The following is a 27,775-nucleotide window of genomic DNA, read 5'->3' on the forward strand; positions in this document are numbered from 1 at the left end:
TTCTCCTCCTCAAACCACCGGGTTTGTTAGTAGTGCATTAATGGACTTCACTTGTTTGTAATAGAACTATTATCAAGAGATTGATGTATTCATTTGCAATAGAATACTGATATAAGTATTGAACTTAAATGCGATTTCAAATCATTTTTTAAACTACTCTTTGTTCTTAGAAGAAGGCATTTGTTTCCTTTCTTTCAAAAACTTAAAACAAAAAACAACTACATCTTCTGCAACTTCCGTCTAGCTCTGAAAGATCACATTCAAAGAAAAGACATATAGTATTATTAATTTAATTCAAGAACAAGCAGGTGTTCTTCTCCTACTGTTCAGAAATTTCAGTGTTTTAGAGAGGGTGGGACATTACACTGCCATCATATGGCTGCAGTCAAAAAAGGATCATTACAGTTAATATTTTGCCTTGATTATAAGATAATTTATGTGCAACCTTGGCTGATCTTCATGGTTGTTTAATGCTATTTTTTTGGTTCCCATATTGCTGATCACCCCTCGTGGATTTTGGCACTGACATCCTATGAAAGTAAAAAATAAAATTTATTATTTTGGAGGGCCTTCTGAGCTGGTCGACCATGCTTATGTAATCACCCCTCTTGGGGGCATTAAAACTAAATTTATTGCTTTTAGTTGGGCCAACTCCTCTTGGCCAACTCCTCTTAGATGGATAACTCACTTTGGAGGAGTTACCTCTTTTGGGAGAGGGGGTATATTGGTGAGGTATAAAACAAGGTGAGAGTGAGATATGAAAAGCAAGAAATTGATGCAATATCCTTCGATATATTAGCAGAGTTTTAGACCATAAAAAATATTTATCAGCAGATTTATGGAGCAGATTTGAAGAAGTTTTAATCAGAATTATGGATCAGATTTGAAGGACTTATAATCAGATTTTTGGAGCAGATTTGAAGCATATTTCATGAAGGTCACTCATTGAAGAAGCTATATTCTAGAAGGCAAAGTTTTGGAGGTTGGCACCTCTCAATAGAAGAGATTGGTGTCACTTGCTAAGTTGGTGCTTAGTGGTGGGGATTGGTGTCTCCAGTGGGTTGGTGCCCACACAGTTTTGTAAAGAGAAATTTATTTTGGCGAGATTTGGACAGAAGATCGAAGCAGTCTTTTCTCCATGGTTTTCTCCTAAAACGGTTTCCATGTAAATCTTGTGTCTCTTAGTTGGTAGATCGCATGATTGCTTTTTTCATAGTTGTTGGATTTAAATAAGTAAAAATTTATCTTACACTGTTTCACCCACCCCTTAGTATAAGTGTGTGTGCTCATCAATTGGCATTAGAGCGAGTTCCTTCAAGAATAGTCAAAATGCTAGAAGGGAGATCTCGAAAGCACACATGGTGAGTCAAGAAGGTTTCTCTTCAAATAGAGCTCCATTTTGATCGAACAAACTATGCATTTTGGAGCATAAGGATGCAGGCTTATTGAATGGCTCTTGGTTTTCATACTTGGCAATCAGTGGTGAATGGTTATGTAGCTCCATCAACTCCATTGATGGATCTCGCTGGAAAGAAGGTGAGTGAAAACAATGGAAAGGCCATGAATGCTATTTTGTGTGTTCTATCCGAATTGGAGTTTGTCAATGTAATGCATTGTGATTCAGCAAAAGAAATTTGGGACAAACTTAAGAGCATATATGAAAGCAATGACAAAGTTAAGAAGGCCAAGCTCCAAAGCCATAGAAGACAATTAGAAAGCTTGAAGATGAAAAATGAAGAATATGTTGCATCTTATCTCTTTCGTGTGGATGAAATTGCCAACACCATCTGAGGACTTGGTGAAAAGATTGAAGATCCCATGATCTTGCTATAGGTGTTAACTACTAAGGGACCTCTTTGAGATTTGATGCCAAATTTTTTGCCATTGAAGAAATAAGGATTGTAATGTCTCATTTATTGCAAGCAAGTGAAATTAAATAATTAACTAATTAATTTATTATGTTGTCTAAAGTTATTTTTGGCAACTAATATTTAATTAATTATTATTTAATTAAAGTGATTTTTGTTAATGCATGATAGCTTCGGTAAGATAAATGATTGAATGAGAGATAAATGAAGTCTCTCATTCAATCATTTATCCTATCGATAAACTATTAGGAAAAACTTCAAGCTATTTCATTTGATGATCATTCTTCATTTGTATATGTTCAATCTACTTAGTTCGAGCAATGTTCAAACTATCATAGCATAGTATACCGATTAATATCGGTTTGCATTATAACTGTGATCACCGATTATTATCGGGCTAACCAAGTATCCCGATTTATATCGGTTAATTTATTGACAGTAAACTAATGATGGTTATCGGGATTAACTGATTGCTTTTGGGTCGCAAAGCATACACCGCTTGGTATCACTTAAGCGATCACCAATTAGTATTGGTTAACAAGTTACGTAGACACCGATTGGTGTTAAATAACAAGTTACGTAGACACCAATTTGTGTCAAATGATAAGTTACGTAGACCCCGATTTGTATCGGGTTGTTGATTAATGTATACATCGATCGGTAATTATAAGTCAAAGGGTGCGATCAAGTAATGTCTTGATCGGTCATTTCTAAAAGACATGACCGGTCAAGGCATTGCTTTATCCTCCCCTCTTGCATATATATATCAATCGATATTTGTGAGAAGGACATCGAAATCAATAAATGCTTCTCTCACCTGCCATACAAAAGAAGATAATTAGATTTATCATATAAATATATAATACATAGATCAAGAAAATATAAACTAGAATATATCTTGCATATTGAATTGAGAATTGAACATCATTTACATGGTATCAAAGCTATAGTTAAATCGAAGCTGAGGTTGTTCAATTTTGTGGAAAATTCAAAACAAGCTTATATTCAACATCACAATTCTTCTAATGGCTAGCGCTATCAAATTTGAAGATAGACTCGGAGGAGGTGATGACTTCTCAGCATGAAAGTTCAAAATTCAGATGATTCTAAAAGAAAATAAAGTCGAATCATTTGTAAAAACTGAAACTGCAGAACCTGAGACTGAACCTAACAAAACAACTTGGAGAGAGGGAAATGAAAAGGCCATCAAAATCATAGTTGATGGGGTGAGAAATAAGATTATGCCCATCATAAGGAAACATGAAATAGCCTACAACATGTTCAAAGCACTTGAAGATGCATTTGAGATATCTAATGCCAGTAGAACCTTGGCTTTAAAAAGAGAAATAAATCACATAGCTATGATCAAAGGAGAATCAGTCAATGCCTACTTCATGTGAATATCAGCCCTAAGGGATGAACTAGCAACCCTTGGATATGAGATCCAAAGCAAAGAATTAACACTCATTGCTCTAGATGGGTTGCCCAGCATATGGGAAACATTCGTCCAAGGCATCAGTGCAAGGGATGAATTTCCAAAATTCGATAGGCTAAAGGCTAACTGTCTCCAAGAGGAATCAAGGCAAAATAAGAAAGGGATCAAGCAAAAGAATATAGATGATCTCCAAGTTCTAAATACAAACTCAAACAAGAAAAGCAAGCATAAACAATTTAGAAAGAGAAAGGGTCGTCACGGCAAGAACACCTTCAAGAAGGACCTTTCTCAGATTCAATGTTACAGATGTGACAAATTTGGGCACTATGTTGCCAAATGTCCAGAAAGAGCTAAGCAACAAGTCACATTTGCCAAAATAGGAAAATCCAAAAGGGAAGAGGACCCCGAGAAGTATGTATTCAACACTCACAAACCAAGCATCAAACAAAGTTAACTCCTGGGTGATCAACAGTGGCTCATCCAGACACATTACAGGATTCAGAGAAGTGCTAGACTCTATGAAAGAGGAAAATGATGAGGAAGTAACTATCGGAGATGACTCTACACATCTAGTCAAAGGAGTTGGAACCTGCACCATCAAACTAAAGTCAGGTGTATCTTTACAACTTAAAGGAGTACTATATGTTCCAGACATCAAGAGAAACCTAGTCTCAATATCAGCACTGGAGGACAATGGATACAGAGTGACCTTCATGGACTACAGAGTGTTGGCTTGGCCAAAGAATTCATCCATCAAGAAAGCTAAAACTATTGGCCAAAGACAAGGCTACTTGTATGAGCTATGCACAGAGCCCAACTTAGTCCTAATCCATGAAACTACAAATGCTAATGAAGTTTGGCATAGAAGACTAGGCCACCTGAATTTTAGAGCTTTATCATCAATGGGAGACTTTGTCACAGGTCTACCTAAGTTAAAGCAATATCATTCAGGGACATGCAAAGGATGTGCCCTAGGTAAAAATGCTAAGGGCTCTTTTCAAAATAGTACTAGGAAAAGAAGTAAAATTTTAGAGTTAGTTCATTCTGATGTATGTGGACCCATGTCTGTACCTTCTTTGGGGGGGTTTTTGTATTATGTAATATTTGTTGATGACTACTCTAGGAAGACTTGGATCTACTTTATGAAATATAAAGAATCATAAGAGATCCTTAATAGGTTTAAAGAATTCAAATCACTAACAGAGAACTACTCAGGAAATAAAATTAAAACTCTAAGAACTGATAATGGGGGGGAATACACATCAAAATTATTTAAAGAGTTTTGTAAAAATTCAGGGATTAAGAGGGAGTTAACAATACCTTATAATCCTCAACAAAATGGGGTAGTGTTGACGTGTATTTTGTACACAATCATACACAGAATAAAATACCCAAGGGTACCTTATCCTCTCTTGAATAAAATCTCTAACTGCTGAAGATATCGCAAGAAGGATCAGTTAGGGTGACTTCAATGTTCTTTTAAGTAGGGTCTCTACGTGTGGACAAGCACCAGTGGTTGTTGTGATTGCTGTTTCATCAAGGGGTCTTACGCCAAATCCAAACTGCAGGAACAGGGTTTCCTAATACTAACAAGCTCTCAAAAAAAAATCAAAAGAGTAGGGCTTGCAAGAGATAAAGTCTAATCTAATCCTAAGAATGACTCAATGTGGACGAGACTTGGCAAGATTCTACCAACTTCAATATTGCCATAAAGTAACAACTCAATTGAAATTGATGCGATCTTCTAAGGTAACAAATGATTTTTCAATTCATCAAGGATCATAAACACTACCACGAAGGCACATGTCCAAGATACAACAATGATTGAAAGTTTAAGTGATTCAAGTTGATCCAGTTGACCACGCAAGGCGTTCCTACAATCAGCAAGAAGCTAGTGGTTTGGAAAGTGAACCTCACCGACGATCAAGTCCAACACTTTGTCCTTCAAATTAAGACACTATCTTGATTGAGAATGATTCAAGAAAACGAACAACCATGAAGATAACCACAAGAATTGCAATAAAACACCATAACTTCAATATTTTATTGATCTCAAAGCCATCATGAACAACAATTGTTTGAAATTCCTTCTTCAAAGCTCAATCTTGCTACAAAATACTTGTTTTTGTCAAATGGCTAATCCCTAATCACTAATACTGACATCTAATCTCTAGTTTCTAGTTCTAGTTGCAAAATGAAAAGAAATGAGGGTATATATAGCATCCTCAATTACAATGAACGGTCCAGATCAAAATAAGATCAATGGCCAAGATTATGACACCTAAACCCTAATTAGGGTTTATTACAAATAGCCCCCTTTTTACTGAACAATATTAAATGCATAGCCAAATATTAAATTTGGCACGAAAATCTAGGAGACATAGACCAATGACAATTAAGGTGCCACATCATCTATAACAACCTCTCATCTAGAATCTTATTCCCTTTCCAATGCTCTTTTTTAGCATATGCAATGAATCTAGACACGATTCCTTCGATCTTAGCAATTGGAATCTCGGGAAGATTCTTCATTCGTTCTTCTAAGTGGATGACCTGATCGAAAGCCCTGAGAAGAGCAGCGTCCCATTCAGATTCAAGTTCCTTGGTCTTCTCAATCAGGAGCATGGTAGCAAACATCTGGTCCCGTTGCTCATCTGTAATAATATTCTCATCTTTGCAAAAGATGACCTTGACTCTATCTTCTAATTCCTGCAAATCCACATCTGTCTCAACTTCGATTCTTCTGCCAAGAATAGTACGTAGTACCTCAAACACTCTGTCCTGGATCGGGTGGATAACCTCCTCAACATGATTGCATCTAGTACTGATGTCCTCGAAGAGAACTTCCTTCATCTGGAGTAAAGTCGACCACCGAAGTAAACTATGAGGTCCTCCATCCATTATCTTTTCTTGCACTAGGACCTTCCTTGATGTTTGCCTGATTACTTGCAAGACAGGAATGATAACATCTTTAGTATGAGCAAAGGCAGCTATAGTTATCATTAGGTTATGGATGACCTCAAGAACCTGAATAGCTCGGTGAATGGTCTGCATCATCCTTGTTGCAAATTCAATAGCAACTGTATGGGATTTGTCAATCCATGAGCTCATAAGCTGAACCAAACTCCTGACTCTCTCTGCCTCGCCAACTGATTCGAGGGGAAGTGCCTGCGTAGGAGATACTGCTGGATCCTGACGCCTCAAAGGCTGATTGAGATGGCTAAAGTAGCCTCTCCAAGCACTGACCTCTCGCTCAAGCTTCCTATTCTTTTCCATTTCTTCTCTAAGCTTGTCCTTAAGTGCCTCAAATGAATCAGTGGCATCATCCAACATCTGCTCGGCTGTGAGTGGACCAAGCTCAAATGTCTCTACATCAAATTCTTCTGCGAGGATCTCACCTTCATACTTGTCCACTGCTGGTGTAGCTATCTGTAATTTCCTGGATCCTGTCTCATCTCTGATCATCTTGGACATCTTAGTGGCTTTTCTCTTTTCTGTCACTCCCTGAGAATTTCCAACAAGGCTCTCTAAATCAATCACATTATCTTCGTCCTCGATCACAATCACCCTTGTTAGTCTCTCTTTTAACCAATCTGGAATGGCAGACCTTGTTTCTCTAACCTGTATCTCATTAGGCAATGTTTCTTCTTCTCTGAGAGGAGATGTTTCTTCATTATCTTCCTTATCTTCATGTAGCTCATTAGCTTGGAGAGACCCACTTGGTGACCTTCGAGGTGCCTGTCCTTCTTTATCGTTCTGTACCATTGATTCCATAGACTCCTCTATCTCAAGTGTCCTCTTCTCGGGTCGAGAAGATGTGCCGGATGAACGATCTCGGTTGGCCTCTTGCTTCTTCTTGGAGGATTCTCTTTTCTCAGGTCTCTCTTTCCTCTTCGAGCCTCTTGGAGGGGGATTGCCCTCACTTACACTTCGAAGGTTGCTTTCGCTTGCATTTTTGGGATTAGGATTACCCTCACTTACACTTGCTCCTCCTTCAACTGGTCTCTCTTCCAAAGTGAAAGTCATAGATATGCCTTGCTCTCTCAACTTCTGATGCTGCACATCAACCCATCTGCGAGTACAAGACAAGACTGGAGCCATCAAAGCATCTAGATCCACAACCTCGGGTTCATTCCAATCTAGCCTTACTGATTTGCTTTCTCGATCATAAGATGATTGGAGATGTCTGCCACTGTCTTGAGCTTGGTCGGCCACTCTGTAAATTTTGCATTTTTTGATAAAGTCTAAAGGCAATCTAGAATGCATCTTTCTTTTCACTTCCAGGTCATCCAAGAGATTCATCACAAAGTCCTCTATCTGAAACTCATGCTTATATTTTCTTCCGACTGTCTCCTCTATATACCCATATGGATCAAAGCTCTCTCTCAAGGCAAAGAATGAAAATGAATATAAAGCTAACTCTTTCTCTGCATCATCCATGGCTAGAGCATTAGGACATACCTCAATAGAATTCCCCAATATGATAGGCACAGGAACTCCATTTCCATGTCTGTGTCTGAATGCTTTCACATAAGCGGCCAACTGTCTTGTTACCTCAAGTAACACTATTCTGTCTGTCGGATATCTCGGCAACATGTAGGGAGGTGAAGGACATCCATGAACTCTAATATATGTAAACTTCTGAAATTGGATGAACCAAGCACCGTACCTCTTTACAAGCTCTTGTGCATCCTGAGATAGCCGGTTGTGAATCCCGCCTTGCAAGGTCCTGGTGATGTTCATCGTGAATGTATCATTGACTAACTTGTAGTTACTTCCTGGCGGATGATGCAAGTGAACATAGGAATCACAAACTCTGACTTCCCCGGGCCCTCTTCCAATCACTCCCCTGTGAGGCAGTCCTGCATACTCAAAACTCCTGATCAAGGCATATATGATGTACATGTGGAAAGACTTGGTAGCCTTCAATCTCCTTAACTGTACGTCCAAGCAATGGCTAATCATTCTAGCCCAATGGATTGTTCCCTTTCCCTGAACTATCACTTGGATGAAGTAGAACATCCACTTCTCAAAATAGAAGGCTTGAGGAGCCCTTGTAACTCGGTTGAGCAGTGTTATCAAATCTCTGTACTCCTCCTGGAAGTCAATCCTATGTGGTGTGTTCGGAATCTTGCTCAGGCGAGGACGACTCTTGAGTAACCAGTTCTTATTGATGATGCTTAGGCAAGTGTCTGGATCATCTTCGTACATGGACCTGGCTCCTTCTAAGCTTTTATAAATCATATCTTTACATTCTGGCAAGTGAAGAGCTTCACTGATAGCTTCCTCTGAAAGATAAGCAAAAGTGTCTCCCTCCTTGGACACTATCGATCTGGACTGCAGATCATAATGGCGAGCACACTCGATCATCAACTCATGGCACTAGATTGCTGGAGGGAAGCCGGCTGCCTTAATAATGCCACTTTCAATTATTCTCCTTGCGACAGGTGACGGCTTGCCAATGTAAGGGACCTCTCGAAACTTCTTCGTACTGAAGTTCCCCAAGTTGGTATCTCCAATGTTGCTCCACTTCGACACGATCTTGGTCTCCAATTCTTCGTTCTTCTGATCTTCCTTCATGAGAGCTGGACGACTGGTGGATGCTCCCGCCTTCGGGGTCGCCATCGTAACACCTACACAACATTTCATAATAAGAAATAGATTTTGCAATGTATAAACATAGATTAGATTAGAGATTGAATTTAGGAAACTTCATGATAAGTCTTTGAGTTATCATTTCCTAAATTCGATTGAGCTACAGGAAATTCAAAATTTCAAAATTCAAAATTTAAGATCAATATTCAAAATTCAAGACAAGGGAAGACTTCGCCATACCTCACTTGAGAGCTAACTCTAAAATGCAAAATTAGGAAATTCGCTTAGGCAAAAATGAGGTTTGAAGATTTCAACGTGATCTTCCTCTAGCAAAGGCACCTCCTTAGTTAATTTCACCACCTTGAGGACAAATTCGCTTCACTTGCAATAAAATTCGCACTCCTCCTTGGATGGAATTTCGCACTTCTCCTTGCCTTCCAAATCGCATATGAAAGGATGATAAAATGATGATTTAAAATGAGATATCACACCTCCCTTTATAGGCGCTTACCTCTTCAATCCCCATAGGCCGACTTTTGCAAATAAATAAATTTTAAATAAAAAGAGGAGGCCGACTTTTACAAAATATAAAAAAAATAAAACCCAAGCGCCCCAATTTATTTATTTAAAATAATAATTAATTAATTTAATGCCTTCATATTTAAAAGTTTCGATTTTTTAAAGGGAAAATTAATTAATTAAATGTCTTGTGCGCACTTATTAAATGCAAATTTTAATTAAATATTTTAAATTTTATCGAAATTTTCCATTTAATGCGATTTGAAAATGATGTTGGCGCCAAAACATGGGAGAATAATGGATATTAACCTTATCGCTCTGGTCCCTGGGAGAGGGACAGGGGCGCTTTAGCATTTTGATCTTGATTTTTACGCCTTTTACGTTCAAAGTCACTTCCCTTATGTCCAAATTAGCATCTTAATTGGGAACCTTGAGCTTGATCGATTCAATCTTTTGAATGAATGTCTCTCAAACCATTTTCGCCCTGGTCCCTTGGTGAGGGACAGGAGCGAACTTTACTTTTCTCCTTGATCTTTGATCATTTTGGTTGCCAACTTACGTCACAAGGCGAGAAATAACTTCATCCATTCATTCTACGCATATTTAATTTGTTCTTTGCAAGGCAAATTTGATATTTGAGTGATTTTCGCCCTGGTCCCTTGGTGAGGGACAGGAGCGAACTTTGTATTTTAGCTCCAAATTGTCAACTTTTAACATTAACTCCTTGTTCATCACCTTTCTAATGACATTTCGGACCTTGCATGACTTCGCCTTGCTATCGTTTTTTGAAGGAAATGACTAGTTTAATGAATATCGCCCTGGTCCTTGACTAAAGGACAAGAGCGATTTTGCATCTTTGCTCAAGTTGATCACCTTTTGACGTTTGGTTCCTTGTCCATCATCCTTCCAAAGACATATTCGACCTTGTGAAATTTTGCCTTGGCGTTGTCTAGAAAGAAAAAGATTGATTTCATGAATATCGCCCTGGTCCTTGACTGAAGGACAGGAGCGATATTTTGTTCATTGTGCTAATCCTTGATTATATCGACTTGCAATTGCCTTCGAAGTATAAAATGGTGTTCCTTAACCCCCTTTTGAATGTTTGAAATGGAAGTGGCATCTCAAAATTAGGCATACTTAGACATTTTGCTCTGGTCCCTTGGTGAGGGACAGGAGCGAACTTGACCATTTCTATCACTTTTCGCGGTCCTTGCAACTTGGTTTCTCTTTGAGGCGTTCCAAACATCATTGCCACCTTATATCTTGGCCTGGAGCGACTTAAACTTGGAGGGGAATATTAGATAACCTTGATTTCGCCCTGATCCTTGACTGAGGGACAGGAGCGAACTTTCATTTATAGGCTCATTCGTGCTTTGCCAACTTTCAAATTTGTCTTCAACGGGCTCATTATGCTCCCCTTCACTTATCTTTAACGTGGGCCTTGCTCCAACTTGGTGGGAAATTTGTTTTGAGAAGAAATCGCTCTGGCCCCTTGGAGAGGGACAGGAGCGAACTTGGCAAATATGGGCTTCATTTGGTGTCTTGCAAACTCTAAATGATCTTCAATAGATTCGTTATGCCTCCTTTCACTTGCCTCAAACTTAAAAACTCATTTCACTTTCGCCAAAAACTTGTCTTGTGGAAGAATCGCTTTGGTCCCTGAGAGAGGGACGGGAGCTACCATTAAAATTCGCCCTGGTCCCTGGCTGAGGGACAGGAGCGATTTTGCTTCTAGGGCCAATTCTCTCCTTCGAGGTGCAATCAAATTATATTCAATGAATAAAATGTACCTCTCTTCGTTCTTCTCAAATTGCGAAATCATTCAAATCTTTCAAGAACAAGGCAATTTTGGATTCCAAGCTCCGGTCCTTCAGTGAGGGACAGGAGCGATTTTTTGTCCTTAAGGGCAAAAGTTCAACCTTTTATTGCAAACGACTCAATCCTGGCGCTCTATCATGTTGATTTCGCCTTCCATTACGCCCTTGATGCTTCAATTTGATCCAAATGAGGTCAAAATGGTCTAAATGAGTCATTTCGCCCTGGTCCTTGACTGAAGGACATGAGCGATTTGACCTTAAACTTTTTAAAAAACTTGTCAATTTTGAGATTAAAATCTTCAAAACCTCCAATTCGCGTTCAACTGCATCTCCTGGCGACCCTGCACAAGACAAATGAAATAAAGTAATAACCAAGATGCATAAAATATCATTTTCGCCTTCGTCCCTGGCTGAGTGACAGGAGCGATTTCACTTCCATAGGCCAAAATACCAAGATTTTAAGACTTCAGTCACTTCACAAGGCAAAATTAGGCCATTTCCAATGCCTGGGATCAATTATCAAAATTTCCAAAATTTGGCCAAAATCACTAAAACAAAATTTCAAAATTCCATCATCAACACTTAGGCAAAAAATTCGGACTTGCATTCAAAATTCCGACTGAACCTAGACAGACTCTTTTGACCTCCTGACAGATTCACCCTATTTCAAAATTGCATCTTACGAGAGGAAGCTCAACAATCTTCAAAAATGGGCTGGACTCTGGCTTAAAAACATCAAAACGGAAACCCTAAGGCTTAACCCCAGGTCCAGACGACTGACTCACCAACCCAAAACCCTAAAAGCAGAGAGAGAGAAATAGGCAAAACCGAGCAAAAAGAGGGGGTCCCCATTTTAATGGGGCGATGTGTGAAATGGTCACAACAGGTAGTTGAGAGGAAAAATAGGACAATCGTTGAAGCTGCCAAAGCTATGATTCTTGATCAGAATCTAAATGTCAATCTTTGGGTAGAGGCAACTAGCATTGCTGTATATATTCAAAACAAATGTTCTCACTCCCATCTTGAAGATAAGACGCCTGAGGAAGTCTTTACTAAAACAAACCTAGACATTGGCCACCTTAGGATATTTGGATGCCCTGTCTATATTCATGTACATAGGGAGAAAAGATTAAAATTAGAGCCTTTTGGAAAAAGGGGAATCCTTGTAGGATATAGTGAAACCTCCAAAGCCTACATGATCTATATACCTGATCAAAAGAATATTGAACTAAGTAGGGATGTGATTTTTGAAGAAGACTTAGCCTTCAAAAGAGCCCAAAGCTCACTAGAGCCTGAAGTCTATATCCGTACCCCTAGCATAGATGAAGATCCTACTCCTGAACTTCAGAGGGAGAATCTTGAGGAAACTATAGGTGAAACTCAAAATCCACCTAGAGAAAACCTCAAGAAAAGACCACTATGGGCCACCAAGACTGTAGCAGAAGCTCAAAAGTTTGTTGCTCCTTCAGAGAAAGCAAAAGGCCTAATAAATTCACTAGCTATGTTGCCCTTATGAATGATCTCTCTAAAGCTGAACCAAACAATGTATCAGATGCACTTGAACATCAAGTATGGAAGGATGCCATGTCTGAAGAGTATCAATCCATTATGAAAAATGATGTTTGGGAGATTGTTCCTAGGCCAACTAAGAAATCATCTAAATGGCTTTTTAAGATCAAACATGCTGCAAACGGTAGTATTGAAAAACACAAGGCCAAATTTGTAGCTAGAGGGTTCTCACAAAGGGAAGGAATAGATTATGAAGAAACTTTTGCACCTGTTGCTAGATATACATCAGTAAGAGTTGTATTAGCCATTGCAGCAGCAAAGGGGTGGAAGGTACACCAGATGGATGTTAAGACAACATTTCTAAATGGTGAGATCTTAGAAGAAGTCTACTTAGATCAACCTGAAGGGTTTGAAATTCATGATGCAGAGTCTCATGTGTGTAGACTCAAGAGAGCTCTCTATGGGCTTAAATAGGCCTCCAGGGCCTGGTATGAAAGAATTGACACCTATCTCTCAGGAGTAGGCTTCTCCAAGAATGATGCAGATCCTAATCTCTACTACAAAAGGAATAAAGGTGATATGCTAATATTGATTTTATATGTTGATGACTTATTAATCACAGGAAATGATCACCTTATAGATCAATGCAAGAAAGATCTATCCAAATAATTTGATATGAAGGACTTGGGACTCTTTCATTACTTCCTAGGATTAGAAGTATGGCAGAATTCTGACAACATTATACTAAACCAAGGAAAGTATACCTTAGACATTTTGAAGAGATTCAGAATGCTAAAATGTAGGCCCATGACCTCTCCTATGGAACCCAATCTACATAAACTTAAAGAAGCAGCAACAGAGTCACAACCCACTGACCCTACTCAATACAGATAGATGATTGGGTCCCTGATGTACCTGGTAAATACAAGGCCAGATATCTGTTATGCAGTTAATGCTCTAAGTCAGTTTATGTGTGAACCTGAGATACACTTGGTTGCAGTAAAACACATTATGAGATACCTACAATGTACCCTAAACCTTGGTCTCAAATATGAGAAAGTTGATATAGACCTACATGGATTTACAGATTCAGATTGGGCTTGAAGTGTGACTGACAGAAAAAGCACTTCAGGGTGTTGCTTCAGTCTAGGTTCAGCTATGATATCTTGGATCAGCATGAAGCAGTCTTCTGTAGCTCAAAGCTCCACTGAGGCCGAAGACATTGTAGCTTCTATGGCTGCCCGAGAGGCAGTATGGCTTAGGAAGTTGCTTGTGGGGTTGTTTGGAGAGCCTGTGAAACCCACTGTTATACATTGTAACAATCAGAGCTGCATAAAACTTTTAGTAAATCCAGTGTTCCATGACAGATCCAAGCATTTTGAGATTCCATACCACTATGTGTGAGATATGGTAGACAGGAATGTGATCCAATTAGAATATGTTTGGAGAGGAGATCAAACTGCAGATATTCTAACCAAACCTCTTTCCAGAGTGAAGGTTGATCACTTCAGAAAAGGTTTAGGTATGATAGAAAGGTAATTTGCTTTGTAATCTGTATTTGCATATCAATAAGATGTTTAATGTGTAAACTTCTTTATCATGATAGGACATTTTGGATTTTATCCCCTAGGTTCATATCTAAGAGGTGACGATCTCTCAAGATAATGAACACTTGTATGTAGACATTATAAGGTGACGATCTTATGATGTCCAAACCAGTTATCATGTTGGATCTCTGGTGTGTCATGGATGTGCCATGATTGTGTTGTGGTAAAACATTTGTATAAGGTGTTAGTGCACATAGCACAACTTGGATAAGATGAGAATTTAATCTTTCTCATATGATTATCCTTAAGTATTGCATGTTTAGGCAATACTGATATCACATGCTTAGGTGATATCCTGTCATCACAAGATTGATGTGATGGACATTTGTATCATGTATTTAGGTGATACTTCATATCATGTGATTAGGTGATATGATTTTCTAGAGAGTCAGATTGTGTAAAGAATACTAACCATCATTTGAATTGTGATGCTTGATATATTGTTTGCATTTATCTTACCTAGCTAAGAGGGAGTGTTAATGCACGATAGCTTCGGTAAGATAAATGATTGAATGAGAGATAAATGAAGTCTCTTATTCAATCATTTATCCTATCGATAAACTACTAGGAAAAACTTCAAGCTATTTCATTTGATGATCATTCTTCATTTGTATATGTTCAATCTACTTAGTTCGATCAATGTTCAAACTATCATAGCATAGTATACTGATTAATATCGGTTTGCATTATAACTGTGATCACCGATTATTATCGGGCTAACCAAGTATCCCAATTTATATCGGTTAATTTATTGACAGTAAACTAATGATGGTTATTGGGATTAACTGATTGCTTTCGGGTGGCAAAGCATACACTGCTTGGTATCACTTAAGCGATCACCAATTAGTATTGGTTAACAAGTTACGTAGACACTGATTGGTGTTAAATAACAAGTTACGTAGACGCCAATTGGTGTCAAATGATAAGTTACGTAGACCCCGATTTGTATCGGGTTGTTGATTAATGTATACACCGATTGGTAATTATAAGTCAAAGGGTGCGATCAAGTAATGTCTTGATTGGTCATTTCTAAAAGACATGACCGGTCAAGGCATTGCTTGATCCTCCCCTCTTGCATATATATATCAATCGATATTTGTGAGGAGGACATCGAAATCAATAAATGCTTCTCTCACTTGCCATACAAAAGAAGATAATCAGATTTATCATATAAATATATAATACATAGATCAAGAAAATATAAACTAGAATATATCTTGTATATTGTATTACAAAGGGAAATAGGTTGGAAATCTGCAAAGGTGGAAACACTCTGCCTCTTCGGGATCAATGCAATATTAGTGTTATTCATTTCTTTCAGAATGATGCCTTTCTTCCTAGATTCTCCACCACACCATGTATGTTGGGAGCCATGAAATCCCAACACTTTTGAAATACTAATGCGGTAAACCCATTTGGGCCAGGTGCCTTATCCACCCTGAGTTGGAAGGTGGCCAACTTGACCTCTTCAAGTGTTGTAGCTGCAATTAGGAATTGGTTGTCCTCCTCTATGACCAAGTGCGGGATATCATTAATGTAATCACACTCTATCTATTCTGAGCTCCCTTCTCCTCCCAATAGCTTGGTGAAATAGTGTACTCCTTCATTCTCAATGTCAATGTCGTCCATTAGGACTCTCCCATCTCTGTCCTGAATTTGGGAGATTCAGTTCCAACTCCTTTTCATCTTAGTATAGTTGTGGAAGAATTTAGTGTTAAGATCTCCTTCCTTCAGTCAATTCTTCCGCAACTTGGATTTCCAGTAACATTCTTCTCGAGCCAAAATTTCATTATATTCTGAGAGTAGTTCCTTTTCCTTTTGGAATTTTGTTTTTGACATACCATTCTTGATTACAAATTGACTCAGAAGGTCCATCTTGTCTTTGATCCTTACCTTTTCTTCAAAGATGTTTTTGAATGTGTTCTTGTTCTAGTCCTTAAATTTACGTTTTAAAGCTTGAAGTCTTTTACAAAAGATAAACATTTTCGTACCTTTGATGTGCCTTGATTCCATCCACCAGTCCTTCATAATTTTGATAAAGTCGGGGTACTGAAACCACATTTTTTTGAATTTAAATTGGCTTTTGGCCGGCCTAGACTCTTCAGTTAAACTTAGTTCCACTGGATAGTGATCAGAGATAGGAATTGGTTTTATTACAGTGCTTGCTTAATTTTGGTGCTTGCCCAAACATCTGATATGATAAATCGATCTAGCCTCTCTACGATGTTGGAATGCCCTCTTCTGTGTGTCCATGTATATTTTCCATTGGTAGGAACTCTGTCCAGAAGACCATTGTTAGTCACACATTCTACAAAATCTGATTATACTTGCCCCATCCGTCCCAACTCACCGTGTTTATCACTTGGAAGAACAACATTAAAATATACACCCTCTATAATTTTCTCATCGTGCCTTTGTAGATCACTTTGAATTTTCTCCCATAGTTTTGCTTTCTCTCTAGTCTTTACCGGACCATATACATTATACAAAATAAAGTGTAGGCCTGACGACAGACTGGTCACTTCCACTTTCATCAAATATTGTCACAAATATTTTTTTTATTAGTTGAATTAAATGTAGAAAAATAGAGAATATTAACTTAAGAAATTTTCAACCACTATTGCTGAAAAATATTTGTGACAATATTTGAAATCAATCTTTATTTGCTTATGAATAACAAAAATGAATTTGTTTGTGAATAATAGATATTGGTTTTCTAGACCTTCACTTTACTAAGTTGTTTTTAGTAAAAATCAATAAATAATGAATTAATATGAATAAATTAGTAATTAATAATTAATATATTAAAAACCTAAAAAACTAATCATAATGCTGACAGGCACACTTTGGCAGCTTAATTTACATTTTGATTGCGCCAAAGATCGATGCACATTTCCTCTCTTGGACGCACTTGTATTTGTTATCAGGCATTCATATAAGGTGTGCCTCACATAAGATGCACTTTATAGATTGTTGTCGTAGTTTTTAACTTCGTTTTTTTAAAAACTGATTTCTCCTTTTGCTAATTTCAAACTTGGTGCTGCTTTTTTGATTTTTAAAATTGTCTTTTAATTTTTAATAATAGTAATTTTTTATATTTTTAATATTTTTCTTTTTTAAATAACGAATTTAAGATAATAAAAATTTAAAATTATTTTATCAATAATCAATAATAAATTATTAATCAATAATTAAAGTTCAAATTGATGGCTAAAGTATGAATATTTAGTGATAAAACATTTTTGGATTTAAATATGTCGATTTGGTTTGGTTGGAAAATAAATTTTTTCAATGACACAATTTTAAGACAAATTCGGTGACAACGAAAATGTTTTATGTATCACAATAAAATTATAGATGGGATACAACATGTTTCAAATTATTTATGTATACATAAAAATAAATATGAAAGTATAGAGTTCTCATGAAGATTTAATAAAAAAATAAATGCATAGAATTATTTTCATACATCTCTAAATACTTTCAAAATGTATCTTTTGGTTGACACATTTATGTTAATGCAAACTTATATCCTGTTCTTGTGACCGTTTCTAACTTTTTTCAATTTAGAATAATGATTCCATTGTTGAGAAGGTCAAATGGAGAGGTACATGGGTGGTTCAAACAACAATAATTAGTGAAGATGCAGTAGACTTCTATGCTCAGTATGTTTCGTCACTTTCAAGTTTTTATTTTTCCATGAAGTTTGAATTCATAACGTATTTATTAGAGCTAAGTGAAAAATGTGCTTTTCACTTATGATCATTTCGGTTTGGTATTAAACAGGAACATCTTTGAGGAGTTAAGAAATTTGCGACATCCCAATATTGTGCAATTCCTTGGTGCAGTTATCCAAAATCAGAACATAATAATACTCACTGAGTTCTTACCTAAGGTATAGTGTTTCTCTTTTATTTTGTTGAGCACTATAAATATGAATTCCTTTCAATATTTTGTGTTATTGGTGCAGTGATCTAAATTCATCTTCCTTCTTGTTCAAGATTAAGTAAAATTTTATACACTTGACAAGCTGAGACAAATGTTAGGAGTGGTTTCACTCCATCATTGAAGGGTTGTTTCGCTCAGGGGGAGTATCCATTGCATTATTTCATGCCCCTTGTTTAGTGTTCGCAAGTTTCATTGCAGATTTGTATCAACTTTTTGGTTACTTGCAATTGTGTATCAGTCATTGATGTCAAAGGGGGAGCAGGATCTCAGGGGGAGATGTGTTGAGAAGTTTTCTCAGGGGGAGATGTGTTGAGAAGTTTTCTTTTCTTGATTCTAGGAGGTTGCAGACGGAGATGCACTTGCCATCAATGACAAAGAGGGAGTTTGTTGGAATTTTTGTCATTGATGTCTGAGCTTGTAAAGATGCTGATTATGCATTATGGTCAAATTGATTTGAGTAAGTTGCTTGAGCTGCTTGAGCTCCTTGCCTTCTTGATTGAGGTGCCTGGTTGCTTGTCTTCTTGTTTGAGCTTCTTATTTGCTTGCCTGGTTGAGCATCTTGAGCTGCTTTCTTGGCTGTCTACTTGAGCTGTATGAGTGTCTGCATCAGCAAGTTGTGTGCTTGCTTGTCATTTTGCTAGTTGCTGCATCAGCCCATGTGCCATGTCATTCTTTGAATAGTCAAACAAGTTGAATCTATATATGTCTAAAGTTTTTGAAAGTTATTTGAGGAGGTTGACTTTCTTTTACATTCGATTGTAACCTACAGCTGGCACTTAAATTCTCTACCATTTCCATGAGACTCCTTTACACTTGCTATGTTTAGGATTGACGGCTACAAAATTAATTTCCCTTCTTCATATTGTGGGGCATTATAAATGAATTCTTTTCTTATCGGCAGGGATTATAGAACGTTTTTATGAGTATGTCAGAGATACTGGGGGTCGTGGGTTGATTACTTTTGTTATTCCTGAGCCGTCGCTTTTTTGAATATGGGGAGTGTTCAAATTTGATATCACAAAATATTTTAAAAGTAGTGTGATAATTTTTTTTTCGAGTTGGCTGTGTATTGGGTAAAAATTCTTTTTCAAGTGAAGAAAAAGTTTGTGGGGCCAATCTGTGCATGGAATGTTTGGTTTAAAAACGGCCATGTAAGCTACATATTGAGGTTTTTAAAAGCTAGAAGGTTATGATTTTATTTGTGCAGAAAAAACAACGCATGCAAAGAGCGATGAGTTTTTGTTTATTAGTGTCATGCTTCCTGTAGGAGTTCATTCTTTTTTTGGGGATTTGACTTGGTGCTCAACCGTTTTTTTGAAAAACATCTGATTGTGTTCCTGAAGTAAGGAGGTGTGTGTATTAAGGGTGGAAGTATATTTTTTTTAAATCAGGAGTGTTTTCTTTGGTATCTGTTCAGCCATTAAGGTGTGTGGGAGCAAGTCATTAGTATGTAGAGCCTGCAGAACATAGAAAGATGATATTCTTCAATTTTTGGTTTGTGTGAGTTCTTTTTGAACAAGGTTAGAGACTATTACTTGAGCACTTTTTCGAAAATATAGATACATTCTTATGGTGATTGGGGGTGGGAATATAACATGGGTATTGAACTATGTTACCTGGGACGTCTTGGGGATAGGGGACTCCTAGGGGATGTCCCCATAAATTTTGCATATAGACTGAATTTTGACAATGAATTCTATAAGCAATTTGACTGTGACTCTCAATTTAACACAAATTTGCCATAAGAACTCTGCTAGTTCTTATATGTTAAGGTTCTATAATGTATATGTGCATGTTTTATCCATGTTTTCATATGAATATTTTAATTTCCCTATATATTTTAATTTTCCCTATTTTTATATAGCCATCCCCAAAATTGGCAAAAAAAACCACCATCCCGAAAACGCGTACTCCCGTCCCCACCGTCCCCATCCCGGAAACTCGGGGTAACATAGGTATTGAATAATGCGGTGACTTATTTATTCTTGAAGGAAGCTAATCATTTCCAAAATATATGGAGTGAATGATCTTTGTTATGCGGTTATCAAGTACAACTATGTATGTGCAGGGATAAAAAGTTTGAAAATTATCAATCTAAGTTGGTTCTACGTTTCAGATGCATTTTCAGAATCTGTGTTCTTTCTCGAATTGAGGTTGGTGCCTCATTTTGGGAGGATTCGGTACTTAGAGCAGGTTGTCTGTGAGTTGATGCTCACTGTTTAGAGCTGGGTTGGTGCCCACTGTGAGTTGGTGCTCACTTTCTATATTGTTTCTATTTTAATGAAAGAATAATTTTATACCATGGTTTTTTACCCAGAAGGGTTTTCCATGAGATATCTGGTGTATTTTTCTTTGAGGCTATTCTTGTTGTGATTCTATGTGCTTTAATTTTGAATGGATTATATTTCTGCAATACAGATTCACCCCCCCTCTCAGTATTGCCTGTGTGCCTCTCAATCTTTTCCATGGCTTCACTATGTAATATAAGCTGTTATGAAATCCTTCAAACAAGCCAAAGGAGTTGGCCAACAATGTTTTCCTTAATATATTGCTTCACATTTATGAAGTCGTTGTCTTTAGATAAGAAATTCTTGTAAGACCTCAGGCGTATTGCAGTAGTCATAAAACAAAGTTGAATTGCATTGGACAACCTCAAGCTTTATCTTTCCACGTAGATCAACATCTCCTCTTAATACAACCTGCACAACTTGTGGAATCTCTGAAATGGATTTCTTTGCATGGCGTTCATCCAAAAGTATTAATCTTGTTGGCCCTCTCCATTCATGTCTTGTGACAGTTTTGTGTGCAGCTTCAGCATCATCAATCTTCCCATCTCTTCTTTTATGATGGCTTATTTATCACTGTTGTTCAGTTTATCTTTGTTTATACATAAGGGTTTGTTAGTAGCCTAAGTAGATTGATATTATAGATGCAAGGACTAAACTAAGATCCGAATTACCACATCATAGCATAATATGACACAGTCATGGAACCAACAACACACAATATGGGATCGACACAGAGATAGCATGCAAGAGTATATCATATGTAACACAGGGATATCTCATATTAATCTCCAAAATCTCGCACCTTCAAATGTGCTACAAGTATACATATAAAGAGTTTGCAGTTGGTTAGGCCATCAACCGTCCTACAACTAATCCATAGTTATGACTTGAACTATTGTTTTATTTTAATACATTTCCAAAAAGCCTTATCTACTAATTAACCGACTTACATCATCCCCCCCCAAAACTTGTCGTCTTCCAGACGACACAAAACAACAGAATAACAACAAAAACTATCTACTAAGAGGGACAAGAGGGCGTCCCTGTTCCTGACGTGGCATGCTCTCAGAGGGTCTTCAGATCTCTTTCAGCAGCAAGTTGTTTTCCCCAAGTTGCTTTAAGAAGCCTGAGGGCATCCATTCGGTCCTTCTCAGAGGCAGCCAACTCCTGTTCCTTTCCCAGCCGCATGGTTCTTTCTTGTGCCACTTCTTGTTCCAGAGCGTTGATTCTTTCCTTCAGCTCACTCTCTCGCTGCAGGGATAAGGTGTGTTCTCCTTCCATTTTGCTCGCTTTCCAGGTCATCCCTTGGAGCTGTAAGAATGTAGTACGGAAAGTCCGATCTATGGTAGTGAGGGCCCCCATCACGTCCTGATCTCCTGTATGCCCTCTAAGAATCTGTGGTACTCCTCAGTTTGCTACCATCTCCAGAGTCTCCTTGTCAGGCCAACCTTGGTTTCTCATTTTCTCCGAGAACTCCCTCTCACAACCCTCGGTGATAATGTTCTCTTCAAGGAACTTGATTACTGTGTTTGTCGTACAGTTCTTCAATGCCTGGGCTTCAGACCACCGGGTGCAGTAATCGGTTGCTGTCAAGATGTACTTGTGCTGCGCGGATGACGGTGGGTTTATTGCTCCAATAAAATCTAACCCCCACATGGTGAATGGTCTTACCTCTGTGATTGGTTGCAATGGCATTGCGGGGTTCTTTTCTCTAATAGCGGCAACCTGACAAATATGGCATGTCTTTACGTGTTCATAGGCATCCTTAAAAATAGTAGGCCAATAATATCCTGCCCTTAAGATTTGAAAGGAAGTGGCTTGACTCCCTCCGTGGCCCGTTCCAAACTTGGAATGGAAATGTTCTATTATCCTCTTGGCTTCGTCGTATCCAACACATCGAAGGTATATACCTTCATGATTCTTTTTGTAGAGCACTGATCCCTGGAGCATATATTGCTGGCACTTGAGTTTGAAGGCTCGTTTCTGTGCAGAATTCATGGGAACGGGGTATCTGTGGTCTGTTAAATATGACACGATATCATAGTACCATTCTTTTTGAGAGACATCGGTCAAGACATATGTCTGTTGTATTAGTCCAGGTCCTTCGACTGCCATAGTCTGCGTTAGAGCCTGCCCTCTGATTAATTTTATTGGTTGTAACTCTACATCATATTCTTGGATGGTGGCGACCCACTTTCCTCGCCTTTCCCCTAGTTCGTTCTGCATCAGGAGTGTTATAACTACAGCATCAGGTACAATGGCGAAGATCTTACTCCTTAATATGTAGTACCTAAATTTCTTGACAACCTTCACCAAGGCATAAGCTTGCTTTTCAACACTTGGGTATCTCAACTCTGCATCCTTGAGAGGCGAGCTCATAAAGGCTATAGGATGCTCTTCCTTTTCCTCAGTTCGCTGCGTGAGTATTGTGGTGCACGAATGTTCAGATGCAAAGGAGTACAAGTAGAATGGCTTAGTGTAGTCTGGACTGACCAAAACTGGCGCGTCGGCTATAGCCAATTTGATTTCTTCAAATGCTTTTTTTGATGACAGTGTCCATTCCATCTTTGCACCCTTTTTCAACATCTCATTTAAAGTTTTTACTATCTCGGCGAAACCGGTGATAAATTTTCTGACAAAATTAATCTTTCCGAAGAAAGACCTCAGCTCCTTTTGGCTGGATGGCAAATTGATCCTTGAAATAGCATCAATATGCTCAGGGTCAATCAATATGCGTTTCTCTGTGATCAGGTGTCCTAACAGTTTGCCTTAGGTGACCCCAAATATGTATTTCTTTGGGTTTAAGGAAATCCCATACCTTCGGCATCTTTGGAATATCCTCCTTAGGTCTTTAACGTGACTCTCTCTTTCCTTTGAGAATATAGTAAGATCGTCCATGTAGATGATTATACTCCTCCCAATTAGCTCTCTGAAGGCGATATCCATAGATGTCTGGAATGTAGCTCCAGCGTTGATCAGCCCAAAGGGCATTCTTTTGTAAGCAAATGTTCCCCATTTCGTAGTGAACGCGGTTTTCAATCTATCTTCATATTCCACAAGTACTTGATTATAACCCGAGTATCCGTCTAGAAAGGACATCATCTGTGAACCATTCACAATTTGTAATACTTTGTCGAGGGACGGGAGGGGGTAATTGTCTTTTTCAGAGGCTTTGTTCAAATTTTGGAAATCGACGCAGAGTCTAATTTCTCCACTCTTCTTCTTGACTGGGACCAAGTTGGTGACCCACGTCGAATGGCGTACTCGAAATATGATCCCTGCTGTTAGCAACTTTTTGACTTCTTGGTGTACAAGAGGTTCTAGTAATGGGTTGACTGGTCTCTGGCGTTGTCGGAAAGGTTTACTGTCTCATTTGAGAGGAATCATGTGGGTAATGATAGAAGTATCATAGGTCCTTAGGTCCTCGTAACTCCATGCTATGATATTGGAATATTCTTTTAAGGCTTGAATTATTCCGACCCTTTCTTCTGGTGTACAAATTTTGCCTACGTACACATTTTTGGCATTGTCCTCAGTCCCCATATTTACCTTTTCGAATTGGTCACCATTAGTCTTCTGACCTTTCATCTCATTAATTTGGTCTTGATCATACATTCTTTCCAACTGTATCATTCCTTTAGGGATGAAATTTGTTTTCAAGTTCAAAACTCCGTCATCATCCAATTCTGCTTCTTCTGTTTCCTCCTCATCAATCATTTGGGCTGCAAATATGTCTGAGCTTGTTAAAAATTCTTGGATTTGACCATCGTCTTTGAATACTTGAAAATTCATGATGTTATCTGGGATTGAGGGATTCAGTGACAACTCTATGGACAGATGATCCATGTTTCCTATGGTAAGAGGTTCCAGTGAACTGGCTGCTTGAGCTAACGTGTTCGCAATTTGGTTATCTGCTCGCCCGACTGACAGGATGTTGAAGGCGTCAAAGCTTTCCAGAAGATCCCAGACTCTGTTACGGTAATGGGACAGTCTCTTATCATGGCAAACATATTGCTTTCTCACTTGCTTGACCACTATCTCTGAATCACCGTAGGCTTGTACCGTTTTAGCTCCCTTTCTTATGGCGAACAATAATCCATGAACTAGCGACTCATACTCAGCTACATTGTTAGTGCAGGGGAATTGGAGTCGACGAGCTATGAGAAACATCTCCCCTTTAGGACTGGTTAACTTAAAACCAATTCCTGCCCCTTTCTTGGAATAGAATCTGTCAAACCTCAGGATCCATGCTGCCTCTTCATATTGAGACCATACTGAAGCTTGCTCTTCCATTTCCTCCTATGGGGGTGGTAGAGTTTGGGTTTCCATGGTATTTCTGTTGAATTCTTCTAATATCTGACTGATCTCACCTTCAACCTCTTGTTCGACCGTACGATAGGATGGTGAAGCTTGTATTTCAAAGGTGCGTCTCCGACGATCTTGTAGTTGATCTTCTTCCATATTTATCTTTATATTCCGCTGAGGCTCGGAGAATCCCTGATGGACTTGTCTACTCTCGGTGTCACTTCCGGGATCTGCAAATTGCTGTAGCATCCGACGAACCTCTGTGATTGCTTTGTGACATTCTTTACAAGTGAATTCTGAATGAGATGTGTCGTGAACCTGACACCAATTGGTCAGCAATAGCTCATGAATCTTACTCCTCATCTCAACTCTCCGACACACGTTCGTCCATATGAATTCTTTGAAACTCTCTAACAATGTTTTCTCTTTATCTGGATCGTCCATCACTGTGGAGTCGGAAAGGTTTACATTGGTTTCCCCTATGGAGGAGGTTTGTAGTGTTAGAATTTCATTCGCCCTAGGTGTATAGGACCCTAGGTCTGTTTCAAGGAACAATATCTCGTTATTTTCTCCATATTCTGTAATCATTAGTCTGAGTCTTGGGTTACTATCAATTTTGATTTGATTGGGAACCCCTTTCCATGACAACCACATGTGAGAGAAGTCAGTGGAAATGTATCCATTCAGTCTTTTGGACCAATCCCTACTTAGCAACATGCCATATCCATTTGGGATGTCTACGATAGAGATATCGATGCAACTTTGCACTCTCGGGTCTGCTGCCAATTGCATGTGAATATTGTTGAGCTCTCCCATCACCGGTACCTCAGTCTTATCTAGTTGTGTGACTTTCTTATTAGTCCTTGCCGGAACAAGTACTAATTTTTGACAAACAGCCAGTGGCATTACATTGCTGGAGGCCCCGGAGTCTACTAGGCAGTTATGCAACATTTTACCAAAGATCCTTACTGACAACAGGAATGGAGCAGGGTCATCTTTCCCTTGGTAGAAAACTACTTGGTTCTTTCCTGGTTCCTCTTCTTGCTCTTTGAAGGGAGAATCCCCACTGTTTGAGCTTTGTGATAATTCTTTTGCTAGAATTTCTTCCTGGAATATGTTTGTGTCGATGAGGACTTCTTCTGGTGTGATGCTTTCTTGGTTTTCAACTGAAGTCTGCATCATGCCTACAAAATTTGGAGATTGTTGTGGGACATCGGATAACACAATATTGGTATCAGTGGGAACATTGACCGTCCCTCTGTGTATGGCATTTGGTTGAGGGATTCTTGGTGCCCCAACTTCAGTAATACTACTAAAGATTGTTTCTCTTATTTCGTGGATTTTCGTTAATTCAATCAAACTTAGACTGACTTTTATCCTTTTTAATTGTTCTAACACAAATGAACTTAGCCTCTTTAATTCCTCCTTAGGGCTGTCTTTTGTCTGGGTGTGAATGGGCCCTAGTTGGGGATCCGTTAGTCACCTTTGGTCAACTTGATGGGAACTGACAGGTTTTAAACTACTGGGTTGGACATTTTGCTGGTGATATTCAGGAGAATCCCTAGGAGGTGCTGGTGCATTGGTAGCATTGGGATTTGGTGGGGTCTGAAAATTGTTGGGAGGAATAGATGTGGTTAAAGGCTCATTGTATCGAGCATTCCTTTGGTATACACGAGGTTGATTTCCGGACGTTTGTTGGAATGCTTGTACTTCCCTAGTGCCTTCAACTAGAACACTATCATATAATGGGGGGAAGTTATAGGCATTGATGGTGGTTGGCTGGTTTGATACTAATTGGACTTCAGGCTTAACTTGGCCTTGTGGCAGTTCCACGGGGCTATTAGTAGACGCAGGTGGGAATCTTTGGCTAGGCTGGTATGATAAACCATTCTGGAATGGGGACCTGACATTTTCTATGACCAAAGCTTGATCATATCTAGTTATAGGAACAATCTCATACCCAGTCGGCGGAGCTTCTTCTACTCTTGAATTCCTTCTCTCACTTTGGAAAATGTCTGCTACTACCTGGAATTCATGGCATTGTAACTCGGAATGCTGATCAGTACTGTGCAACCTACACCATCCTGATAGTGCAGCTTCTGCCAGGAATACTTTGTCTGCGGGACAACTATCTGCAGCAGGTTGGCTATCCAAAGGGGATGGTATAGTACCGTTGTTGGGCCCAGTATTCCATGTTCTCTTCTGGGGAACCTGATTATTGTTTCGGAAATTCTGATTATTCCCTTGGTAGTTCTGATTGTCTCTTTGGAAATTTTGACTGTCTCTTGTATATCTGGAAGAACCTTGTCCTGGGTGATTTCCTTGATAATTTCTCTGCATTTGGTTGTTCTATCCTTTCAAATAGGATACCTCCGCCGACAACTTCTTTACTTGATTGATTAATTCCCTCATTTCTTCTTTCTCCTCTGAGGTCCGACTGGAAATTGTCGCATTTTGGAGGTATACCGGCTGCGGCGGTGGTACTTGTGAGACAGGATTTCCAGGGTGAAGAACCAACTGATTACTGGCTATAGGAATTGGGTTCATCACCGGAGTATTCTGAGACAATGCTCTATTGATATTTTGGACTTGTCCTTGTGCAGAGAAATTTCCTAGATAGCTCAAGGGTCCTGTAGCGGCACCTACTTCCAGATCATTACTGACTGAAATAGCTGAAGCATAAGCTTCTTTCAAATTGGTTGGGGGGGTGCCTTTTGTTTTTACAAACATGGAAGTGAGGCGGTCCAATGCTGCATAGTAAACAGGCAGTGCGGCAGCATTATTCAGGTTGTAGGGATCTCTTAGTCTTGTATATGCTTTGTGAAACCTATTATTGAAAGTGCTAATTGGTTCATGTTCTTGTCTTCTTATTTCCACAAACTGT

At 38.7% G+C, this 27,775-nt stretch overlaps 1 protein-coding gene across 1 annotated transcript in view; it reads left to right on the top strand.

Annotated features, from left to right (window-relative positions):
- Positions 1–27,775, top strand: part of LOC131035405 (serine/threonine-protein kinase VIK) — a 322,138-nt gene that overhangs the window by 61,038 nt on the left and 233,325 nt on the right. Inside the window, exons 5-6 of the mRNA XM_057967104.2 lie at positions 17,921–18,015; positions 18,137–18,245. Coding sequence (XP_057823087.2) covers positions 17,921–18,015; positions 18,137–18,245 — 204 coding nt within the window. The remainder of the gene's footprint in view (positions 1–17,920; positions 18,016–18,136; positions 18,246–27,775) is intronic.

The sequence above is a fragment of the Cryptomeria japonica genome, chromosome 2 (assembly GCF_030272615.1).
Source record: "Cryptomeria japonica chromosome 2, Sugi_1.0, whole genome shotgun sequence".
Taxonomy (NCBI): domain Eukaryota; kingdom Viridiplantae; phylum Streptophyta; class Pinopsida; order Cupressales; family Cupressaceae; genus Cryptomeria; species Cryptomeria japonica.